Genomic DNA, 19719 nt, shown 5'->3' on the forward strand with positions numbered 1-19719 from the left:
TTTTTTTTATATTTCATTTAATAAAAGTTATTTCATTTTTTTCATTAATATCAATTAGCAACAATTTTTTTTATATTTATTACAATACCAAAGAATTTTATATCAATATAAAATTCTTTTAATAGAAGTTATTTAATTGAAATAAATTTATATTAATATTAGTTGAAATAAATTGTGCATTTTATTTCTTTATTTAAATAGTGCAATTGTGCAATTTATATCAATATTAATTGTGAAATAAATTGTGCAATTTATTTAATGGATATAAATTGCTGAATTTATTTCAATATTAATTGAAATATTCTTTTTAAAATTAAATGGAAGTTAATTGAAATAAATTGTGTTTTTTTCATTTCTTTTTTCATTGCAATTATGCAAAACCCTAGCCACCGCCGGTGGTCGGCAAGAAACCCTAGCAGGCAGCTCCTTTTTCTTCTCATTCTCCTCTTCATCTCATTGCCAAAAGCCCCTTGCAAAACCCTAGCTGCAATTGCGAAGAGAGAGAGAAAGCTCAAGCTCGTTCTCTTTGCAATCGCGAAGAGAGAAAGAGAGCTCGTCAGATCGTAACGCCGTCGATTGTCATCATCATCGTCACCATTTCAGATCGTGAGAGAGAGAGAGAGAAAAAAGAGAGAGAGAAAAAAAAAAGAGCTCGTCAGATCGTCACACGCCGTCGATCGCATCATCATCATCACCATTTTCAGATCGTGATGTAGTTTTAGAGAGAGAGAGAGAGAGAGCTAACTTTAGTTCACACCATCAGAAAAATCGCCTTTTACGCATCGAAAATTGCCTTTCACTCTCTCTCTCTATGAGGGAATGAATAGTGTTTGTTGTGGACTTATATATTGATTTTTTTTTTTGGTAATATTTGAAGTATATGAGGGGCATTTAAGTCATTACACCCCTCAAAACTCAGTTGTCCGCTTAAGCTGTTTCAAAAAGCACCTCTTAGCCAGCTTAGACATTTAAATTGAAAATCGCTTCAAATAAGTTATAAAGCATCTCTGAAAAGCTATATCAAACACTCCAAAAACATTTATTTTAAGTTATAAACTGAAAATAAATCCTACCAAACAGACATATTGTTAAATTTGTCATTTTTCGCTTCTCATTTATCTAATATTCCTATTCAAGTATGTATTAAAAAAGGAAAACAATTGTCAAATGACTCAAAATCGATATTACCAAGTAAAAGGTCTCACAAGTGAAGTCAATTTTGGAAACCGAGAAGACAAATAAAATAAACAATTACTTAAGTCGGTAGATAAAATAAAATAAGAAAAAAATTACATGAAATAAAATACAATAAATTTTATTCTATCTAGTGGTTACATAAGGGAAATTAAAAGAAAATATAAGTTATTTTTAAAATTTCTTTCGCATTTAGGTGAATATTTTTTTATATTATCTAAATTTAACATTAAGAATATCAATCAGCGTGATTAGTTTCAGTTTTCTAAATTCAGTTTTTTGAAAATTAAGTTTTTTATTTTTCGTGTTTTTTTATTTTTAGTAAATATTTTTAAAATTTTAAGTATTTTTTTTACCTTTTTAGATGCACCTTACTTATATGTACCTAAAAAGTAAAATATTTGTGAAAAAATATTTCAAAAAATTAATAAATATACAAAAATATATTCAATATATTTTTTTATATTTAGTGAATTTTTTTTAAAAAAAATTTCACGTAAATTATATTTTAAAAAAAATTTCACGAAAATTATATTTTTTAAGTGTATTTATGCTAGATGTGTCTAAAAATTTAAAAAATTATTCAAAATATTAAAAAATTCAATAAAAATAAAAAAATATAAAAAATAAGAAAGTAAATTTTTTTAAAAGATATTTTTAGAAAACCCAAACCAAGCAAGTGTGTTTCTTCAAATCTCTCCATATAAGTTTATAAATGTAAACATTTGTTTTTATTTCCGTTTAATTTTCTCCTCTTCAATTATTTAAATAAGGTAAATTAAGACAAAGAAATTTGTATACATTACTTTTTTTGATTTTTCTTCAAAATCAATCCAAACGAGGTTTTAGTACATCGATCCTCGCTAGCATAGCAAAGCAGTCTTGCGACCACAATCAAGGTCGCATCTAACACAAACCCCCCCCCATCATCATAGCTCTGCACCAAAGGGTAAATATTCTTTTCTAAGCATCTTCTTCAATCTCTCTCTCTCACGTATACACACACATATATATATAGATATAGCCGTGGTGTGTCTATATATATATTTATATTTTTGTATAAATTAGGGTTTTGGATATCCGTGTGCAGTGTGAATGGCTGGAGGTGGCGCAGCTGCGAAGGCGAGCTCCGGCGTCCGCGGTGGCGTTCGCATCGTCGTCGCCGGCGAACGCGGCACCGGAAAATCGAGCTTGATTGTCACCGTCGCCGCCGAAACTTTTCCCACCAATGCCCCCCCTGTGTTGCCGCCGACGAGGCTGCCCGATGATATGTATCCCGATCGTGTTCCTGTCACAATCATCGATACATCTTCCAGGTCCCTCTCTCTCTCTCTCTCTCTCTCTCTCTCTCTCTCTCTCTATCTATGTGTATGTGTGTGTATGTTCAGTGTCTCTCAATCTACAGTAATACGCCCTAATTCAATCTTAAAAACTAGCTGAAGTTGTATGCGTATGAATATTGTATAGTTTTTAAATTTTAGAGGTAAATTTGAATGCTTTTATGATATTATTGTATTCAGTTTGGAGAATAGAGGTAAACTGGCTGAAGAACTGAAGCGAGCTGATGCAGTGGTGCTTACTTATGCGTGTGATCAACCTGCCACGCTCGACCGATTGAGTACTTTCTGGCTTCCCGAACTTCGTCGATTAGAGGTTTGTGCTTCAAATTTAGTTAACCGATTGAAAGTCTTCTGGAAGAGATACTGTGAAATTGTAATTTCTGCCTTGTTGTTTGTCTTACTACCATTTTTTTGATATTAATGTGGATTGGATATATCTGAGCAGGTAAAGGTGCCCGTGATAGTAGTGGGTTGCAAACTGGATTTGAGGGATGACCATAATCCGGTGAGCTTGGAGCAGGTGATGTCTCCAATAATGCAGCAGTTTCGGGAGATCGAAACTTGTATTGAATGTTCAGCATTCAAACTTATTCAGGTATGGTTTAAAAGCCTTCTTGACGGTAGATATGGACAAGGGGGCATGGAATACATATGGCGAGCTACAATAATGGTTAAAGTGACTGACATAGCTAGTCCTCGTCATCTGTCTTTGTCATTGGTTTACTGTTTATCAAAAGAAAATTTCATTTGTTTTAAACCTTTTTTACCACTGTCATTTGGTTGTGCATTGTTGAGACTGTGTCTTCCATGTTCGCAGCAGTGCGATTCTGGACTTGTCTTATATATTACGTGTAACCTGCTTATATGGGTCCTTCTAAGATGTTTTAGAATTCAATCTTAAGGATTTGCATACTGAGAATCTGTGCATTGTGAATTCAATTGTCATAACTTATACGACCATAAGGTTAAAGAATCCAATATTATAAGTCATCCAACTGGTCTGTTTAATGATTTTTTTTTTTTAAATTAATATTTTCAAAGCAATCTGTTAGTGTGGTGTCCTTTATATTCAGCTCGCCATAATGTAGAATTTTGGAAATTCTCTCTCTACTTGCAGATTCCTGAAGTTTTCTACTATGCACAAAAAGCAGTACTTCATCCAACAGCTCCACTATTTGATCAGGAAGCACAAACTCTAAAGCCTCGGTGTGTAAGGGCTTTAAAACGGATATTCATTCTCTGTGACCATGACAGGGATGGTGCACTCAGTGATGCAGAGTTGAATGATTTTCAGGTCTGCCTTTTCTTTTTCATGTGTAGGTGACTATATCTGAATGCACTTAATTTATATGCATGTATGGGATATAAACATATTACTGTTGAACTTGTTCATTCTTTGAACTCTTTTGTGAGTTCTAATGAGTAATCTTATTATATTCCAACCAAAGTTGTGTTTGCATGGTTTATGTATATTTTGACTACAATTTGTATCATATTATAATGGTTGTAAACAGGTCAAATGTTTTAATGCTCCTCTACAACCTTCTGAAATAGTGGGTGTTAAGAGGGTAGTGCAAGAAAAACTACCTGAAGGTGTCAATGACCGTGGTCTGACTTTGACGGGATTCCTCTTTCTTCATGCACTCTTCATCGAAAAGGGACGTCTCGAAACAACATGGACTGTCCTAAGGAAATTCGGGTACAATAATGATATCAGACTTGGTGAAGATCTGCTTCCGGCTCCAATTAAACGAGCACCTGATCAGGTAACTCCTTGAGTAAACCTTGATTTAGGGATTAGTTTGTTGGATCTAATTATAATTCGTTATCTTTGAGAAGCTTGTGTATTTATTTGTCCAAAGTGAATGGGAAATTGATAAAGATTGGATTCGGCAGTATTTAGTTACTGGAGGTCAACCCAGCTGAACCTGTAATATTTATCCAACTGTACAAATTCTATAATTGATGATGTTAGAGTTTGAGATTATACTGAATCTGGTTCTTACTTTTACTACAGATCCCTATATTAGCCTAACTAGGGTTACTGTTACATGGTTACCATATAGTGGTTTTTGGCAACAAATGAATTTTAAGTTGCTACATGATGCAAATCTGTCAATGTTGATATTATTAACTTGCTTGTGTTTTTGCTCTTTCTGCGTTCTCTCTCTCTCTCTCTGTGGCATTTATATATGACATCTGTGGTTAATTATGCATACTCTCTTGTGTGGGATCCATTCTGTACGTTCTGCATTTTCATTTGGTTAAGTTTTTGGGTCCCTTAGCATGATGCCTGCTACCCATGGAGATTTTCTGTATGGTTATTAAGCATCAATGCAATACATCTAGCTTTTAAGCTGGACATCTGTGAAATACTTGCATGATGCCTGCCACCCCCAGAGACTTCATTATGTTTATTAAGCGTCAATGCAATAAATCTAGTATTGAAGTTGGACATCTGTTGGTATATCATGCATACTTTCTCGTGTGGGATCTGTGCTATACAATTAGTGTTCAATTTGGTTTTTGTTTTTGGGAACCCCCAGTGTGATGATATTGGTCACCCGTGGAGACTTTTCCTTGTGTTCATAAATCATCAATGTGATGGTACAGTTGTGAGTTGTAGGCAAAGCATTCTTCCATTTGATTCTTGGTTGTTGTCCTCATGTTCTTAATCAAGGCAGCAAGTTATAGGGTTAGGGTTAGGATGCGCTTCTATCTCCTCATAATGAATTTGTTTGCTTGCAAGATATTGAAAAGTGATAAATCTAGTTTACACATGGCCCTCTTATAGTGGTGGCCACTGTTGGGTACTGGTGTGGTCTTTGGGCCGAGCTTCCAGGATGCCTGTAGGTCTAATCTTGGTCTACGTTACGCGGACTCTTTGGATTTTCGGAGGTACCCGTGTCGACACGACACGGGTGCGGGTGCGGGTGCGGGTGCGGGATTCGGCTAGAACACGGCTCTTCACAAACGGATATGACAAAAGAAATGAAAGAGAAGAGAGCAAGAGAGAACCTGGTTGCTGTTCGTTGTTTGATCTGATCGCCGACTTCGATTCCTCTGGTCGTTGGCTTCGATTTCGACATTGATCTTCTTTGCTCGATGCTCGATCTCCTTCTCTATCTTCTCATTCTCGATCTGTCTTCTCTCTCATCTCTCGATCTCCCTCTTCCTCTCCTCTCGATCTCCCTCTTCTTCTACTCTCTCTCTCTCTCTCTCTCTCTTTGATTCTGTCAACTGTCTTCTTTTCTCTCTATTCTCTTTCTCTTCTCTATCCTCTTTCTCTTCTTACATGTTATATAATATAAATTACATTAATATAATAATATATAATATTATTCATATTATAAAATATTATTGTATAATATAACATTGTATAATATTATTCATATTATATAATATTATTGTATAATATAATATATTATAAATAATATAATTTTTATACCCAAAATAAAAATAATTTATTTTATCATATATAATATTATTTATTTTGTGCTTAAAATAATTTTTATTTGTTATTTTTTTAAACAAAATATGTTATTCCTTAACTTTTTTTAACTCATTTTCATATAATAAATATATTTTAAAAAAAAACTATATAATGTATCTCCGTAAACGTATCCCCGTACTCATATTCAAATTTGGATCCATATCCACGTATCCTCAATTTTTAATTTTGAAGTGTCCGACCCTAGATGTGTACCCACAACCACACCCGATACCCGCACCCGAGTCTGTGTAACGTAAATCTTGATTATCTTTCTAGGCTTTTCAAAAAGCCTGGAACTCAATCGTCTGGAGATTTACCATATTGCTTCTTTGCTTTAACAAAAGGTTTAGCTTGCATCTTTTTAAACGCTTGGACTGTTTTTAGTTGAAGAATCTTTTGACCCTTGATGTCACTTGCACTCTCTGGCCACGACAGGCTAAAATTTGGGCTGGCATGATTGGATCTAAAATTGCTACCCCTGAAGCATAGGCATGTAGCTTGGAGTATTATGCTCAAGAAAATTAGATTTTCAACTGTAGCATAGGCATGTAGCTTGCACTCTCTGGCCATGACAAACTAAAATTTTGGGTTGGCATGATTGAATCTAAAATTGCTACCCCTGAAGCATAAGCATGTAGCTTGGAGTATTATGCTCATGAAAATGAGATTTTCAAATGCAACATTTGACTAATTTCGTATATTCTATACATCCCAACACTTTCTTATTGATATTCTCCTTTCTAAATATAATGGGTTATTTTTTTAGTATTAAGTTCATTGGTCATGGATGTAGATATTGTTCTTTTAGAAATACTAATTCTTAGTTGTCATTTGCAGAGTGTGGAGCTAACAAGTGAAGCTGTGGAATTTCTCAAGGGAATCTTTCTCTTGTTTGACAACGATGGTGTATGTATTACTAAGTTTCTTTTCATATATTTAGAGTTTAATATGAAATATGGATTTGACATATTATAATGTGAGATTTATTTAATTTGTGAATTGGCTATAATGGCAGGTTCAATGATAATATTGTTGTATGTTGTTTATCATTATATTGTGAACAAAACTTTTACATGGTATTATTGTCGTTATGGTTTTGAGTTGCTAATGTCATGTTTGACTTACATCGATGGTTTATGTACTATTCAAATTTTCCTTATTTGATTTGTACAAAGGGCTTGTTTGGATTTTTAAATTTTTGGAAAATATAGAAAATTTGTTTGGTGAATTGTTTCCGAAATCTATTTTTGAAAAAATATTTCTGAAAACAACCCACTTTTTAGGAAACACTGAAATTCATTTTCAATTTTTGAAAACTATTTTTGCACAAAAATAAATGATGGATGTTTTTGAACTTTTCATTATTTTTGTTTCTGAAAACTTGGAAAACGAAAACGAAAACAAAAACGAAAAGCGAATACACATCCAAACAATTTGTTAGATTGATAACTTTACATGGGTACTGATGTAGAGTACTTGAAAAGGAAGAGGGGCAAATATTGAAGTTTACTTGTAACACACATGGAGCTTTGTATAATTTCTTAAGGTCAATTTGAGTCTTGTTTTATGTAGTTTATAGGTGAGAATGCCGTTGGACAGATTTATGACTATTATTAGGTTTTAGTTGTCTATGGTAATTCAATAATTTTGTGAATTGTTGGACAAGAACTGTAAGGAATAAGGATCATCCATTGGTCATTTTATGTGGTTTTAATTATGTCTAGAATAGTTTAATGATTGAAGAAAGTTTCCTAATTTGGAGTTACAATCCTCTTAGAATTAGGAGAATATCTCTGCTCTCCAATGTAAGAATAGATAAAATGAAAACATACAAATCTTCGATGTGTATTCCACTTCATTATGATATTGTTTCAAAGAATTTGGGCTGAAATCAAAGCTGCTAGGCCATATTGTGAGACACTTTCGAATGCTGATGGCTCTCTTTCAGTTTCATATGAATGAAGTGGCCAACGTTTTACCCCTTGTTGATTAAGAGGGTGAGGAATGCACCTTACCAAATGAACAAAATGGTGAGTGAAATTTAAAATCAAATCTCGTGCAACAAGTATCCAAATTTCAAGTAAGAAAAACCTTGTCCATGATGCAAGAAGTAAGAATAAAAAGCTAACATGTGAACTAATAATAAATGATTAAGGTGGTTTTTTTGTTTACAAAAAACGAGATATGTGTTTTTTTTTTTTTTTTTTGCAAAAAACAAAAACAAAAACCTTTTTTCAAAACATAAAAAACCAAAAACAAGAAAACATGTTTGGTGAGTTGCCGGAAGTGGTGGTAGGAGTTGGGGAGTGGCCTGAATTAGAGGCTGGCAGTGGAGAGTGACAGTGGAAGATGGCCAGAGGTGGTGGTAGGCAGTGAGGGTGTTCAATGGGGTGGTGACCTGTGGTTGTGATAGGCAGTCAAGGGAATGAAAACTTGTTTCAAAATTAACTAAAAACACTTTGTTTAAGGTCTAAACAACTCAATTAGGCATTAGTCAGTTTTGAGCCTGGGCTTTAGGGCTTGTATGCTACATGTACATTCGTGAGATTGGTTTAGAAGGAAAAGAAAAAGATAGTTTCTTTTTCTTAGTCAATAACATTAATTTTTAGTTTCTTAGTCTATAAAATTAATTTTGTTGTTGATCAACAAAAAAAAAAAAAAAAAAACGAAAAGGAAAAGATAGTTTGACTAGATCAAAACTAAATTGATTGAATAGTTGTTTGTTCTCACTAGTGATGAGCCATAAATTTCATGTTGGATCAAAACTAAATTGATTGAATAGTTGCTTGCTCTCACTAGTGACGACTGAGGCATAAATTTGGCATGGAACATTGGGATTGATTGCATGAGCTGACTTATGAATGTTTGATTGTGTGTGACAGTTTCAATAGTGATTAAATAATAGTCGTCATTTTGATTTAAAGCAAGGTTCTGTTGTTAAAGATGTTACTTTTCTGACTTCTCAAAATTTCGATGATATTCTTACCAGGATGGGGCCCTTAAACCAGCTGAACTTGAAGATCTTTTTTCTACTGCACCAGAAAGGTAAGTAGAATTCTTCATTTCATTGATGGATTAGAAGCATTTCCTTCACTTTACTGTCACTTTCTCTGGTAGATATTTCTCTCTCTCTCTCTCTCTCTCTCTATATATATATATATATATATAATCAGAGTTGCTTAAATATCATGTGGTGTGTAATTAAGCTACTGTTGAATGAAAATGTACGTTCGCTGATAATCAACTCGTGATCATTGATCTGAAGCAATTTTCCAATTTTGGTTGATATTGAAACCATTTATGTTTTAAAATGAATATATTTTATAGAGTGAGCATGGTTGCACATTTGAGGTAATGTCTATATTGAGAGTGTAATCTGAAACTGAGATATTTTAGTGATGTGATACCAAGTCATGTCGCCCGAGTATGACAATATTTGGCATATTGACTATGAAAAAAAACACTCACTGAATGACTTGTCAAAAAAAAAAAAAACTCACTGAATGTGCAGCCTGCAGGGGTTTGACTTTTTCTAAGGCTTGTTAGACGTCAAAACCCTTTTTACAGCATCTAGCCATTAACTCTGGCAATCTTGAAGAGATGTGAAAGAGTTCTAACGCTTTCACTAAACTACAAAACAATTTTGATTAAATACCTGTATGCAATGAACTTTGTTGAATAGGTAATTTTTTTGTGTATTTTGAGACGACGACTGTGGGTCTTTCTGTTCCAGCAGTGTCTTCCCATCTTGGCCTTGGGATCAGAGGTTCCTGTTGGGGGTTTGCTGGTTTGGGAAAAGGGTAGACGGGTGATAGATGGGGACTTGGGGTGGGAGGTGAGTGATGTAAGCAAAGATAGACAGCTAGCTTATTACGTTACAATATGGAATGACATTCATATGGAATGACATTCATGTTCAAGTAAATTTGAGACACTTTCGGATAAAATTTTGCATATAGAATGAATGAGATATGTTGCCAATGCCGTATTACATGACTAGCGTATCATATAAATGCATTTTTTTTTTTTTTATGAATTTGTTTATTCCTATTATGCTTTGTTATTGATGTAGTTGTTGCTACCATCTCTTTAAATTTCAGTCCTTGGGATGAAGGTCCATGTAAGGATGCCGCAGAGAAAACTGCCTTGGGGGGGCTATCACTTGATGGGTTTTTGTCAGAGGTTTGTGTGTCCCCATATTTTTCACTTTTCATTCATTTCTGGGAGTAGCATATAACGTGAGTTTTACTTGCATTATAAAATGTGGTGATTTTGTCCAGTAGTTAATACATGAAGTGCTACAGTTAAAAATTCTATCTGCAGCAAAATTAGTAAATGTTACTCTTAGTCAACATTCCCCCTCTATTTGACCAATTTGAGCCCAATCTGACCTAAGGGCTACCGGGGTCAAGAGTAATAAATTCAATACTCAGCTTGACTTGGATTGGTAACAAACCTAAACTAGTTGTGGTGCTAGGTGTGCCAACTTGTTTTATTGGCTATACTAAATTTGTGGACTTACAGTTTTGTCAGTTTGGTAGATGGATTACATTGCATTTTTTCGAATTGTTGCTGTTATAGGTAACTTATATCTTGCAGAAAGACATGGTCACAATTTTTTTGAGATCTGGTTAACATAAAAGCTCAACATAATCTCATTCTGTATCCAATTATTTGTCTGTATCGTTTTAGACATGCACCATATTCGCATGCACACACATGTTCTTCCAAGCAACATGTGTTTTGATCTTTTGGTCACAAGTTTGTGGTATGCAGTGGGCCCTTATGACACTTCTAGATCCAATTCGTAGTGTCGAGAATCTTATTTATATTGGATATGCTGGTGATCCTTCTTCTGCCATTCGTGTCACTCGAAGAAGACGTCTAGATCGCAAAAAGCAACAATCAGAAAGAACCGTTTTCCAGTGTTTTGTGTTTGGTCCAAAAAAGGCGGGAAAGTCTGGGCTATTGAATTCTTTTATTGGAAGGTGCTTCTTCTGAATCCATGTTTGATAGGCTTCTTTATCTTAAGGAAATTTATATTTGATTACACCTGGTAATTCATCTATGTTTTTCAAGTCTTACAAGGTATGTTGTTGATGTATGAAATGTAGGCCTTTCTCTGATATTTATACTTCAACCACTGATGAGCGCTATGCAGTCAATGTTGTTGACCAACCTGGGGTAAGTGCTATTACATTATGCACCATGTGGCTTGATGGTTTATATGTTACATGAGCTCATTCCATGGATAAGACGAAACATTGGCCTTATTTAGATATTCCAGCATGTATTGTCAGGTTAGTGCATCATAAAGTACCCAACAGTGAAGCAAGGAACATTTTCATTGTGGTTTCAATTTGAAGTTACACAATTCCCACTGTTTTTGGCACTTTCACGAGCAAATGATAGCTGGACATGCCTGCAGTTTACAAATAGTGTCATACACTTGTGGTTTCCAGCATATTTTTCATTAAAATGTATTTAAGTTTTACCTGTCAACCTTGTATAACTTTGGTCCTTCAGGTTGAGGGTCCAAACCGCACGCACGTGTATTCCACAAAGGAGAATTAGCTTTTGATTAGGACCAGGGAATGTTTAATCTGGACATGACATTAAGACAACCTAATTACTTGAAAGTTGTTCAAGGTGTCAGCCTTGATGCAATTAGGATTTAAGCCTCACCTTTTAACACAACCTTTCCAACATTTAGGTTTCAGAAAAATCTACTACTCTTCAAGTACAGTTCTCTAGGAAACTTTTAATAGGAAATTACTATATAGGGTCTGAAGGGGTTTAAGTCTTAGAAAGTTTTATTTGGTAAAATTATTATAACTATAGCGTATAACAGATACTTTTGATTAAGTTGGTAGCACATTTTGTTGGATAAGTTAAGTTGGTTGTTCATTCTGTAAATCAGAGTACATGAGAGGAGATGATGGAGTAAGTCTCACTTACCAAATAAAAAAGATGGGAACTCCTAATACGGTGTTTGGTTGGGGGATTTGGGATAGGCAAGGGAAAAGTAGATGAAATGTGAATAAAATATACCTACATTTTACATAGCTTCACACACCTTTTTCCTTTCCTTTTCCAAATTACTTCCCAAATCCCTCAACCAAACACAGCATAAGAGAACGATATGTTTGAGAGAATTGAGTGATGAATAAATGATCAACAATTTATTCAGCCATGAATAAATTCCTGTTGAGCCATGAATAAAATTCCTGTTGAGCCATGAATTCTCAACAGTTGGTAAAATTCTTGTTGTTTAGAGGTCTTCTTAACATAAATATAAATATACTGGTGTGGTACATTGAGCCATGAATAAATGATCAACAATTTATCTACCTGCCTGGACAAGTTGAAATACAGGCCTGGACAAGTTGAAATACAGGATGGTTTTGGATGCTAAGGTTACAGGGATTTTGAAACCTGGAAGCCTAACTGATTGATGGTCCAGATAGTCTGATTGGGCAATCTTGTCTGTTTTCTGATTTTTTTTTTTTGGAAAAGATGATGACTAGGAGAAAGTTATTGAAAGACCTATATTAGTTCTTATCTCCAGCATAAATTTAGAGAACAAATTAAAACCCAGAGTATTGAATGTTTTAAAACCCAAAGTACTCAATGTTTTATCAAGTTAGAATTAATAACCCAAAAAATTCTCATTACTATTATTTGTTCAACTTTATTCATGTTTTTCTTATTACTATTATTATTTCTTTAAGCAGTTGAACCCCATCAAGTATATATTTTGTTGTGTTGACAGGGAACTAAAAAAACTCTTATATTGCGAGAGATACCTGAAGATGCAGTCCAAAAGTTGCTTTCAACGAGGGATTATTTGGCAGCCTGTGACATAGCAGTATTTGTTCATGACAGGTAACCAAAATGCCATTATTTTTGTCAGATCCAGTGAATCACTAGTACGGCTGATCCCCTAATAAGTAATTTTGTAATAGTGTACTGATAGTCTATAACATCATGTCTGTCAAAATTGTTCGAGGACACCCTATTTCCATGATACCCATATGCGTTGTCCCGAATGCTTACAATGTTTGCTCTGTCATTTATGCACGTCTCTGATTTTTCACGAGTTAATGCTTTTCATTTTCCAGTTCTGATGAGTATTCATGGAAGAGAGCAACCGAATTGCTTGTGGAAGTTGCTAGTCATGGAGAAATGAACAGCCATGAGGTGCCTTGCCTCATTGTTGCGGCTAAAGATGATCTGGATCCATTTCCCACAGAGATACATGATTCTACAAGGGTATAGATTTTGACCACTGACTATTTCTTTTCATACTGAAATACACAAGTTCAGTGGCCATCGCAAGTGATGTAGGACGAGTATGGTGAACACTCTCCCACTAGCAGTGACCCCAAAACTAATATGGTGCAGTAGAAAAGTAGGACTTCAGGCTGATTTAGTTGACTTTTTTCTGTTGAAATTGTGGTAAAATTATGGACGCTATTAGGGTTTACATAGAGTAATGTAAGAGTAGGGCTGTGTTTAGATCATGGATTTGGAAAAGGAAAGGGAAATGGGAAAAAAATTTAGCTTATGTCAGTCATATTTACCTCACTTTTTCTCGTTCTCTCTCCAAATCTCACTCAAATTCATGATCCAAACACAACCTAAGAGTTTGGAAATGAAAGGAAAAGATTTTGGGGCCCGTCTAAAGGCTGTTTGAACACTAGTTGTGAACAATACCCTTGGTTTGGTTTTCTCATAATAATAGGGAGTAAGGCTTTAGGAAGATACCTGACAAATAGTTAATATGTTATTTGCTATGGTGTTATTATTGGTTTACAGTTCTTGACACATTAATAACACATTTTGCTTCAAATTTTGCTTCATAGGTAAGTCAGGATATGGGAATAGAAGCTCCTATACCTCTCAGCACAAAGTTGGGGGATTTTAATAATGTGTTTCGTAGGATTGTGAGTGCTGCAGAGCACCCTCATTTGAGCATTCCTGAAACTGAAGCTGGAAAAAGTCGCAAGCAATATAACCGGCTTATTAATCGCTCTCTGATGTTTGTATCAGGTAAAATAACCTATACTTGTTTTAGTCATTGGGCTTTTGAGTGTTGTTTTTTATAAAATAAAATAAAATAAATGGAAGCTTAAGTGTTTGTTGCTTATTCAAAATATTTTTTATTGCAGTTGTTAGGTTATGATATGTGCATTATTTATTTAATTAAGTTCTCAGATCTTTACAAGTCCCTTTCTTTGTATGGTAATCACACTATGCTGGTTTTTTTGTTTTCTTTTAACTCTCTGGTTTGTCCAAAGCAGATGCCATCTTGAGGCCTGAACTTTATATTGTGGTTGAACAAAGTGTCTAAGTGATTGGACACAGACTCTTTCTAGTTATTTGCTCAAAGTTGCTACTCTCATATTGGAACCTGCTTTCTTTTATTTTAATATTTTTTTTATTTGTTCTTATTGCCTTTTGAAATGATTTAAATCTTATGGGCTTGCTTTGTCGATAAGAGATGGTACTGTAAAAGTTTTTTTAAGTAATACTTTGTCTGAATAATTCGTTCTGTTTTCTATTATGGAGACTCATGATGTAACCTATGAAGCACGGGCACCTCAGGCCACGTGTCAGTGTGTGACACGTCGGACGCAGACACGCTATGGACACGTTGGGGTGTGCGGTGTCCCATTTATTTATTGTCTTTTTCACTGGACTAGCATATGCAAGGTTGATGAATTTGATAACAATAAATGTTTGAGATAAAATAAGTATATAATATTCAAATGTGACATTAAATGTATAAAACTATATGTTTCGCATATGTCTTTGCTTGCTGTGTTTGCATTTTTTGAAAATGTGCTTGTCTGTGCATCTTAGAATGTAACACTTGATCATCTTCTTCGTCTTTCTCCTCCGTTCACTGACAATGTCTGTCATCACTTCATCACTACAGTTGGAGCTGCGGTAGCCATTGTTGGATTGGCTGCCTACCGTGTTTATGCTGCAAGGAAGAATGCCTCCAGTTAAATGACCGTGTTTTGCGAAGCTCTAGTTGCACTTCAGCCTGGCAAGTTCAATTAGACTCCACGTTGGCCTTCATTTTCAGATCCTGACTTTTATGTGTTTCTCAAGATGGCTTCTCTTGTAGAGAATTCCCAATTTTCATTTAAAAAGTAGTACACTTTGTGTAAGGAGTTTTGCTCACAAAATTACTACTGAGTAGGCTGTTTTTGTTAGAATTAGTTCCCAATGTGGGAGGAGTATCTTGACTTTGTGCAGTCAATATTTTTATTTAATTTTTTATAAATATATAATGTTTTAGCTTGGTGAGTTCATTTTGTATTTTTTTTTTCAAGGATTATCTTTATTGATTGTCTTTTAATTTGTTTCATGTTATTTCTTTACTTTTCTAGGGTTTATTTCTTTATTTTTGGGGTTGTCGTAAAATGGCTCTACAGCCATTTGGTTCCAAGTTAATACCTTCCACTCGCACTACTCACAAAAAATCTCCCCAACTCTGGTACTCCTAAACAAAAAGTTCCAACCGAAGCCTCATCTAAATGATATTGATCACCAACTCCGGCCAAAATGGTACATTGTCCTCGTGAAAGAAATTGAGGGGAAAAAGATCACGATTGGTTTGGTTAGCATGGAGGATGGAGTTGATGAAACCGGATTAGCAGAGGTGGAGACAGTAGACAGACACAACAGGGGAAAAAGATGAAGATTGGTTTGGTTATCATGGGGGACGGAGTTGGTGAAACCGGATTAGCAGAGGTGGAGACAGTCACAATACCTTTTTGACCGTGTGGGCAACAATCATCAATGTCCAGATTCCTTCCCTAAAAGGATGAGAAATAAAGCCGATCATTTTGCCCAGAAATCCCAATGCCCTAGTTTTGAGGATTATCATGGGGACAAAATGTGGTTGTAGCTAGGTCCCATGCAAAAGAGGGAACGGAGAGGTGCTAAGGTTTGTGTTTAGATTACAAATTAACTTAGTGGTTGCTAATCTATTGGTGAACAGTGGGAGTTGAGATCCTCTCCTTGGACTCTCTCCTTTTCTCCTTACTTGCAATGGTAGAGATGTACTTTGAGTTGATCTAACGGTCCAGATTTGAACAGAAAAAGCAATTTTGAATTTGATTTATTATTTTTTTATTTTTAAATAGCTAAAAATCTAAACCGTTGGATCAACTTAAAGTGTATCTCTACCGTTACAAGTAAGGAGGCAAGGAGAGAGTCTAAGGAGAGAATCTCAACTGGAAGAGTGGATGGAAGAATCACAGTCATCAAGTTGATCAGACAGTGGACACTGTGTTTATCAGTTCTTGTGCACCTATGCATGAAATATTAACATTCAAGGATCTCTTCATGTATGAAGATGATTTTTTTATTTACAGGTCATGTTTGAAGAAGTTAAAACAGAAAGTTCTCATGCCTGTTGGGACATGCCTCGAGTTTCATTTTCATTAAAATCCATGCATTCATGTTACTAATTATATAACAAAGTTTGGACTAAGTTTTTTTTATTCATCAAACCTAAAAGCAAAGCAATTGAAATGTTGGCCAAGCACACATTTATTAATATTTTATAACTTTAAAGAAATATATAGTTCGATTTTTCTTTTACGTTTTTTCCCTAAAGATTATAATTTTCATCAAATTTTGTTTAAATTGTTGCATGAATCTACTCTCTCATTATTTCATATTTTTTTTCTAAGATTCCAATGTTATAAATTTAGTTGGTTGAAATGTAGGTGATTGAGGAATGAGAACATGTGAACTCTCCAAAACCAATAACGACACTCTTATGGAAATCAAGAGAGGCCTATGTGACTCTCCTTCATTCAAATTCCTTTCTTTGTGGTGCAATAGCTTTGGCTCAAAGCATCATTCAAACCAACACTTCCATATCTAAGAAATTCTTACAAGGTCTAACAGCTGCAGGATGGAAGATCATCAAGCAAATCGGACGAATCCAAAGCCCCCACGTGGAAAGAAAGTTCTACAGTGAATGGAGTTATAGCAAGCTTCATGTTTGAAATCATATACATAGATGCTGACATCTTAGTTTTTGAAAACATTGACGAGTTCTTTGTTTACCCACAATTGTCAGCTGTTCAAGATGTTGGTTTTGTATTCAATGCTGGTGTCATGTTGGTCGAGCCATCCAAGTGTCATTTGCCTAATGGAAAAAATGTCCAAAGTGACTTCATATGATTCTGGTAATCAGGGTTTTCTTAATGACATGTTTGCATGGTGGCATCGGTTGCCATCAACACGAAATCACCTTAAAATATTTGATGGGGTGGACAACAAAAGTCATGAGATGCTTGGAAATCTCTATGCAATAAATTACTTGGGCATTAAGCCATGGATGTGCCAAACAAATTACGACTGTAATTGGGACATACCGGGACTTCATATTTGCTAGTGACTTGGCTCACTCGAGGTGGTTGCAACTCTACAAGGCCTTGCCAAAGAAGCTACAATCGTATTGTGAGCTCACCATACAAGATGATCCAAGCATTTCAAGAATAAGAAAGTGGAGACAGCTTTACAAGGATTTAGTTCGGTTCATGGGCATTAGGAGGATGCTAGTTTCGTTCATGGGCATTGGAAAACCTATTTTTTTCGTTCTTTTATTTATTTTTTTCACTTTTTGCTCTTCAGTAGCAAAAAACTTAAAATCAACTATTGTTCGTGTATATCATCTCTTGCCTAATCATGATCGAGGACTACAAGGATGCTAGTTCATCACTTCCTGGGGATTGGAAAATCTACTCGATTATTATTTTTCTTTTATTTATTTTTTTTACTCTTTTTTCTCTTCAATGACAGAAGCTTACATCTGATACGGACCTATGATTCATGTATCATCCCTTGCATGCCCGTGGTTTGAAGAAAAGAGAAGGTAATAGAAGGAGAATGTCATGATAATGATATAACTCCGTAGTTGTGACACAAGCTACAAGAAAGATGGGATGGAAGGACTCAAATTGTGGCAATCACGTGACAAAATGCAGGAAAAAATTACTAATCATAGATCATCTTTTGTAAGGGTTGAAAAGGAAAAGAAGGATTCATTAGAGACTCTGAAAAAAAAAATTGGTCTGAAATATTTGGTTAATTGATTGCTGGAAAACTACGTATTGGAAAAGAGATAAGATACATATTTGGTTAATTGATTGCGTGAAGTGTGCCATATCTCTCTCTCAAGTATCGACAACTAAGAGGAGAAGAAAACTTGGATTCACTATGTGTCATCTTTCCTAGTGTTACAAACTCTATTCTAGTGTCTTCACATCCTAGGGGTCTCTCCAACTTCTTGAAGGCCTTAAATGACAAGCCCTTAGAGGCATTCACCAACCAGCTCTTCAACTACACCATAATTTCCAACTCTCAGCTAGAGACTCATGGGAGTTCCCTATAGGAGAAGGGTTTTTTTAAATCTAAAAATAACAATAATAACTAATCATAATAAAAACATTGCAAAAAGGAATGGAGAGAATGTATAAATAGATAAAAGCGTCATTATGGAAATAGCATGAAGCTACCACATATACACTTAACCCAAACAAAGAAAGAAAACTATCAGTTGACAGGATATGAAGTAGCTTTAGAATTCTACTGAGCCACACATGAGGCTAGGCAAAGATGTTAAACCTAAATTGAAGGCATCCACTGATGAACTGAGACTCAGAGAAGGAGATTGAAGAGCAAATCCTCACACAATAGATTAAGCTTACTCGTGTAGATGATCTCCTGACATATGTATGTTGCTATGGTTTGAGATAAAAATTTTGTAGATGAGGCATTCACAATTGGTTTGAGATTGATTTTGAAATTTCAAGTATATGTTGTCCACATCAAGTCCAAAACCAGATTATAATTGCAGAAGACCCATGATTAGATCGCTCACCTCTTGAAGTGAACCACTTAGTGAATGGGATAAATTGTGAATTCCTCAGTAAGTGTGAATAGATGAAAACTGTGCAAAAGAAAAATTGTTTTGAATTTTGTTATTGAGACACTAGAGTATGCTCATGCTCAATGTGCTTTGGTAATCATATATGCCTAAAAAATTGAACATAAAACGTAGCTCATGTGTTGGATAGCTAAAATCACAAATGTTTTACGAAAGGAATTTCACATGTCTACATTCAATAGTTAATATGGATTTGGAGCTTTAAAAAAATGGGCGTTTAGACTTGTTGAGTATATAAAGTAAAATTACTTCCCTCTCTAACAACTTAAAACTTTTTTAGACGAATAGGTGGTTAAGAATTTAATCAGATTAAAGAGATGGGAATGCTCGAAGATGTGATATATAAACTAATTGGTCTGTCTCGCTTCAATGATTAAGTCTAGGATTTGTCATGACGAGTCTATTTTTAATTCTTGATGACTTTTGAAACCATGTTGCATTCATTCTTCACACAATTACTCACTAGACTTAGGAGTGTGACTACTAATTCTAATAATGTGTAAGGTTTTGGAACTACTTGTTCTTCTGCATAGATCTTATTGGTTTTATCTTCAAAATTCTGTTGAGAATTTCTTTTTGTTCCTTTTTGCTTTTTTCTTCCCCTTGTCAATTTATGACAAAAAAAGTAGAGGACTTTAAATGCTTTTATTTATTATTTTGTGTTTAACAAGCAAATTGGATTAGTTTAGATGTTTCCTAATAGAATTAGCTCT

The 19719-nt window shown here is 34.7% G+C and overlaps 1 protein-coding gene across 2 annotated transcripts; it reads left to right on the forward strand.

The window, feature by feature from the left end:
- The first annotated feature begins 1847 nt into the window (after window positions 1–1847).
- On the forward strand, window positions 1848–15350 carry LOC114318356 (mitochondrial Rho GTPase 1). 2 transcript variants are annotated; one of them, XM_082870147.1, is made up of 15 exons: window positions 1848–2143; window positions 2285–2510; window positions 2715–2847; window positions 2980–3129; window positions 3652–3828; window positions 4049–4300; window positions 6865–6933; window positions 9017–9072; window positions 10128–10209; window positions 10804–11015; window positions 11142–11211; window positions 12800–12912; window positions 13149–13299; window positions 13893–14079; window positions 14969–15350. In XM_082870147.1, exons 2-15 carry the CDS (start codon window positions 2290–2292, stop codon window positions 15040–15042), a joined length of 1947 nt encoding a protein of 648 aa, XP_082726273.1. In that variant the 5' UTR covers window positions 1848–2143; window positions 2285–2289; the 3' UTR covers window positions 15043–15350. The 2 variants fall into 2 exon arrangements, with proteins under 2 accessions (XP_082726273.1, XP_082726274.1); XM_082870148.1 differs by having other exon boundaries at window positions 1957–2093.
- The last annotated feature ends 4369 nt before the right edge of the window (window positions 15351–19719 follow it).

Source organism: Camellia sinensis, chromosome 5 (assembly GCF_055761805.1).
Source record: "Camellia sinensis isolate YWXY chromosome 5, ASM5576180v1, whole genome shotgun sequence".
Lineage (NCBI taxonomy): Eukaryota > Viridiplantae > Streptophyta > Magnoliopsida > Ericales > Theaceae > Camellia > Camellia sinensis.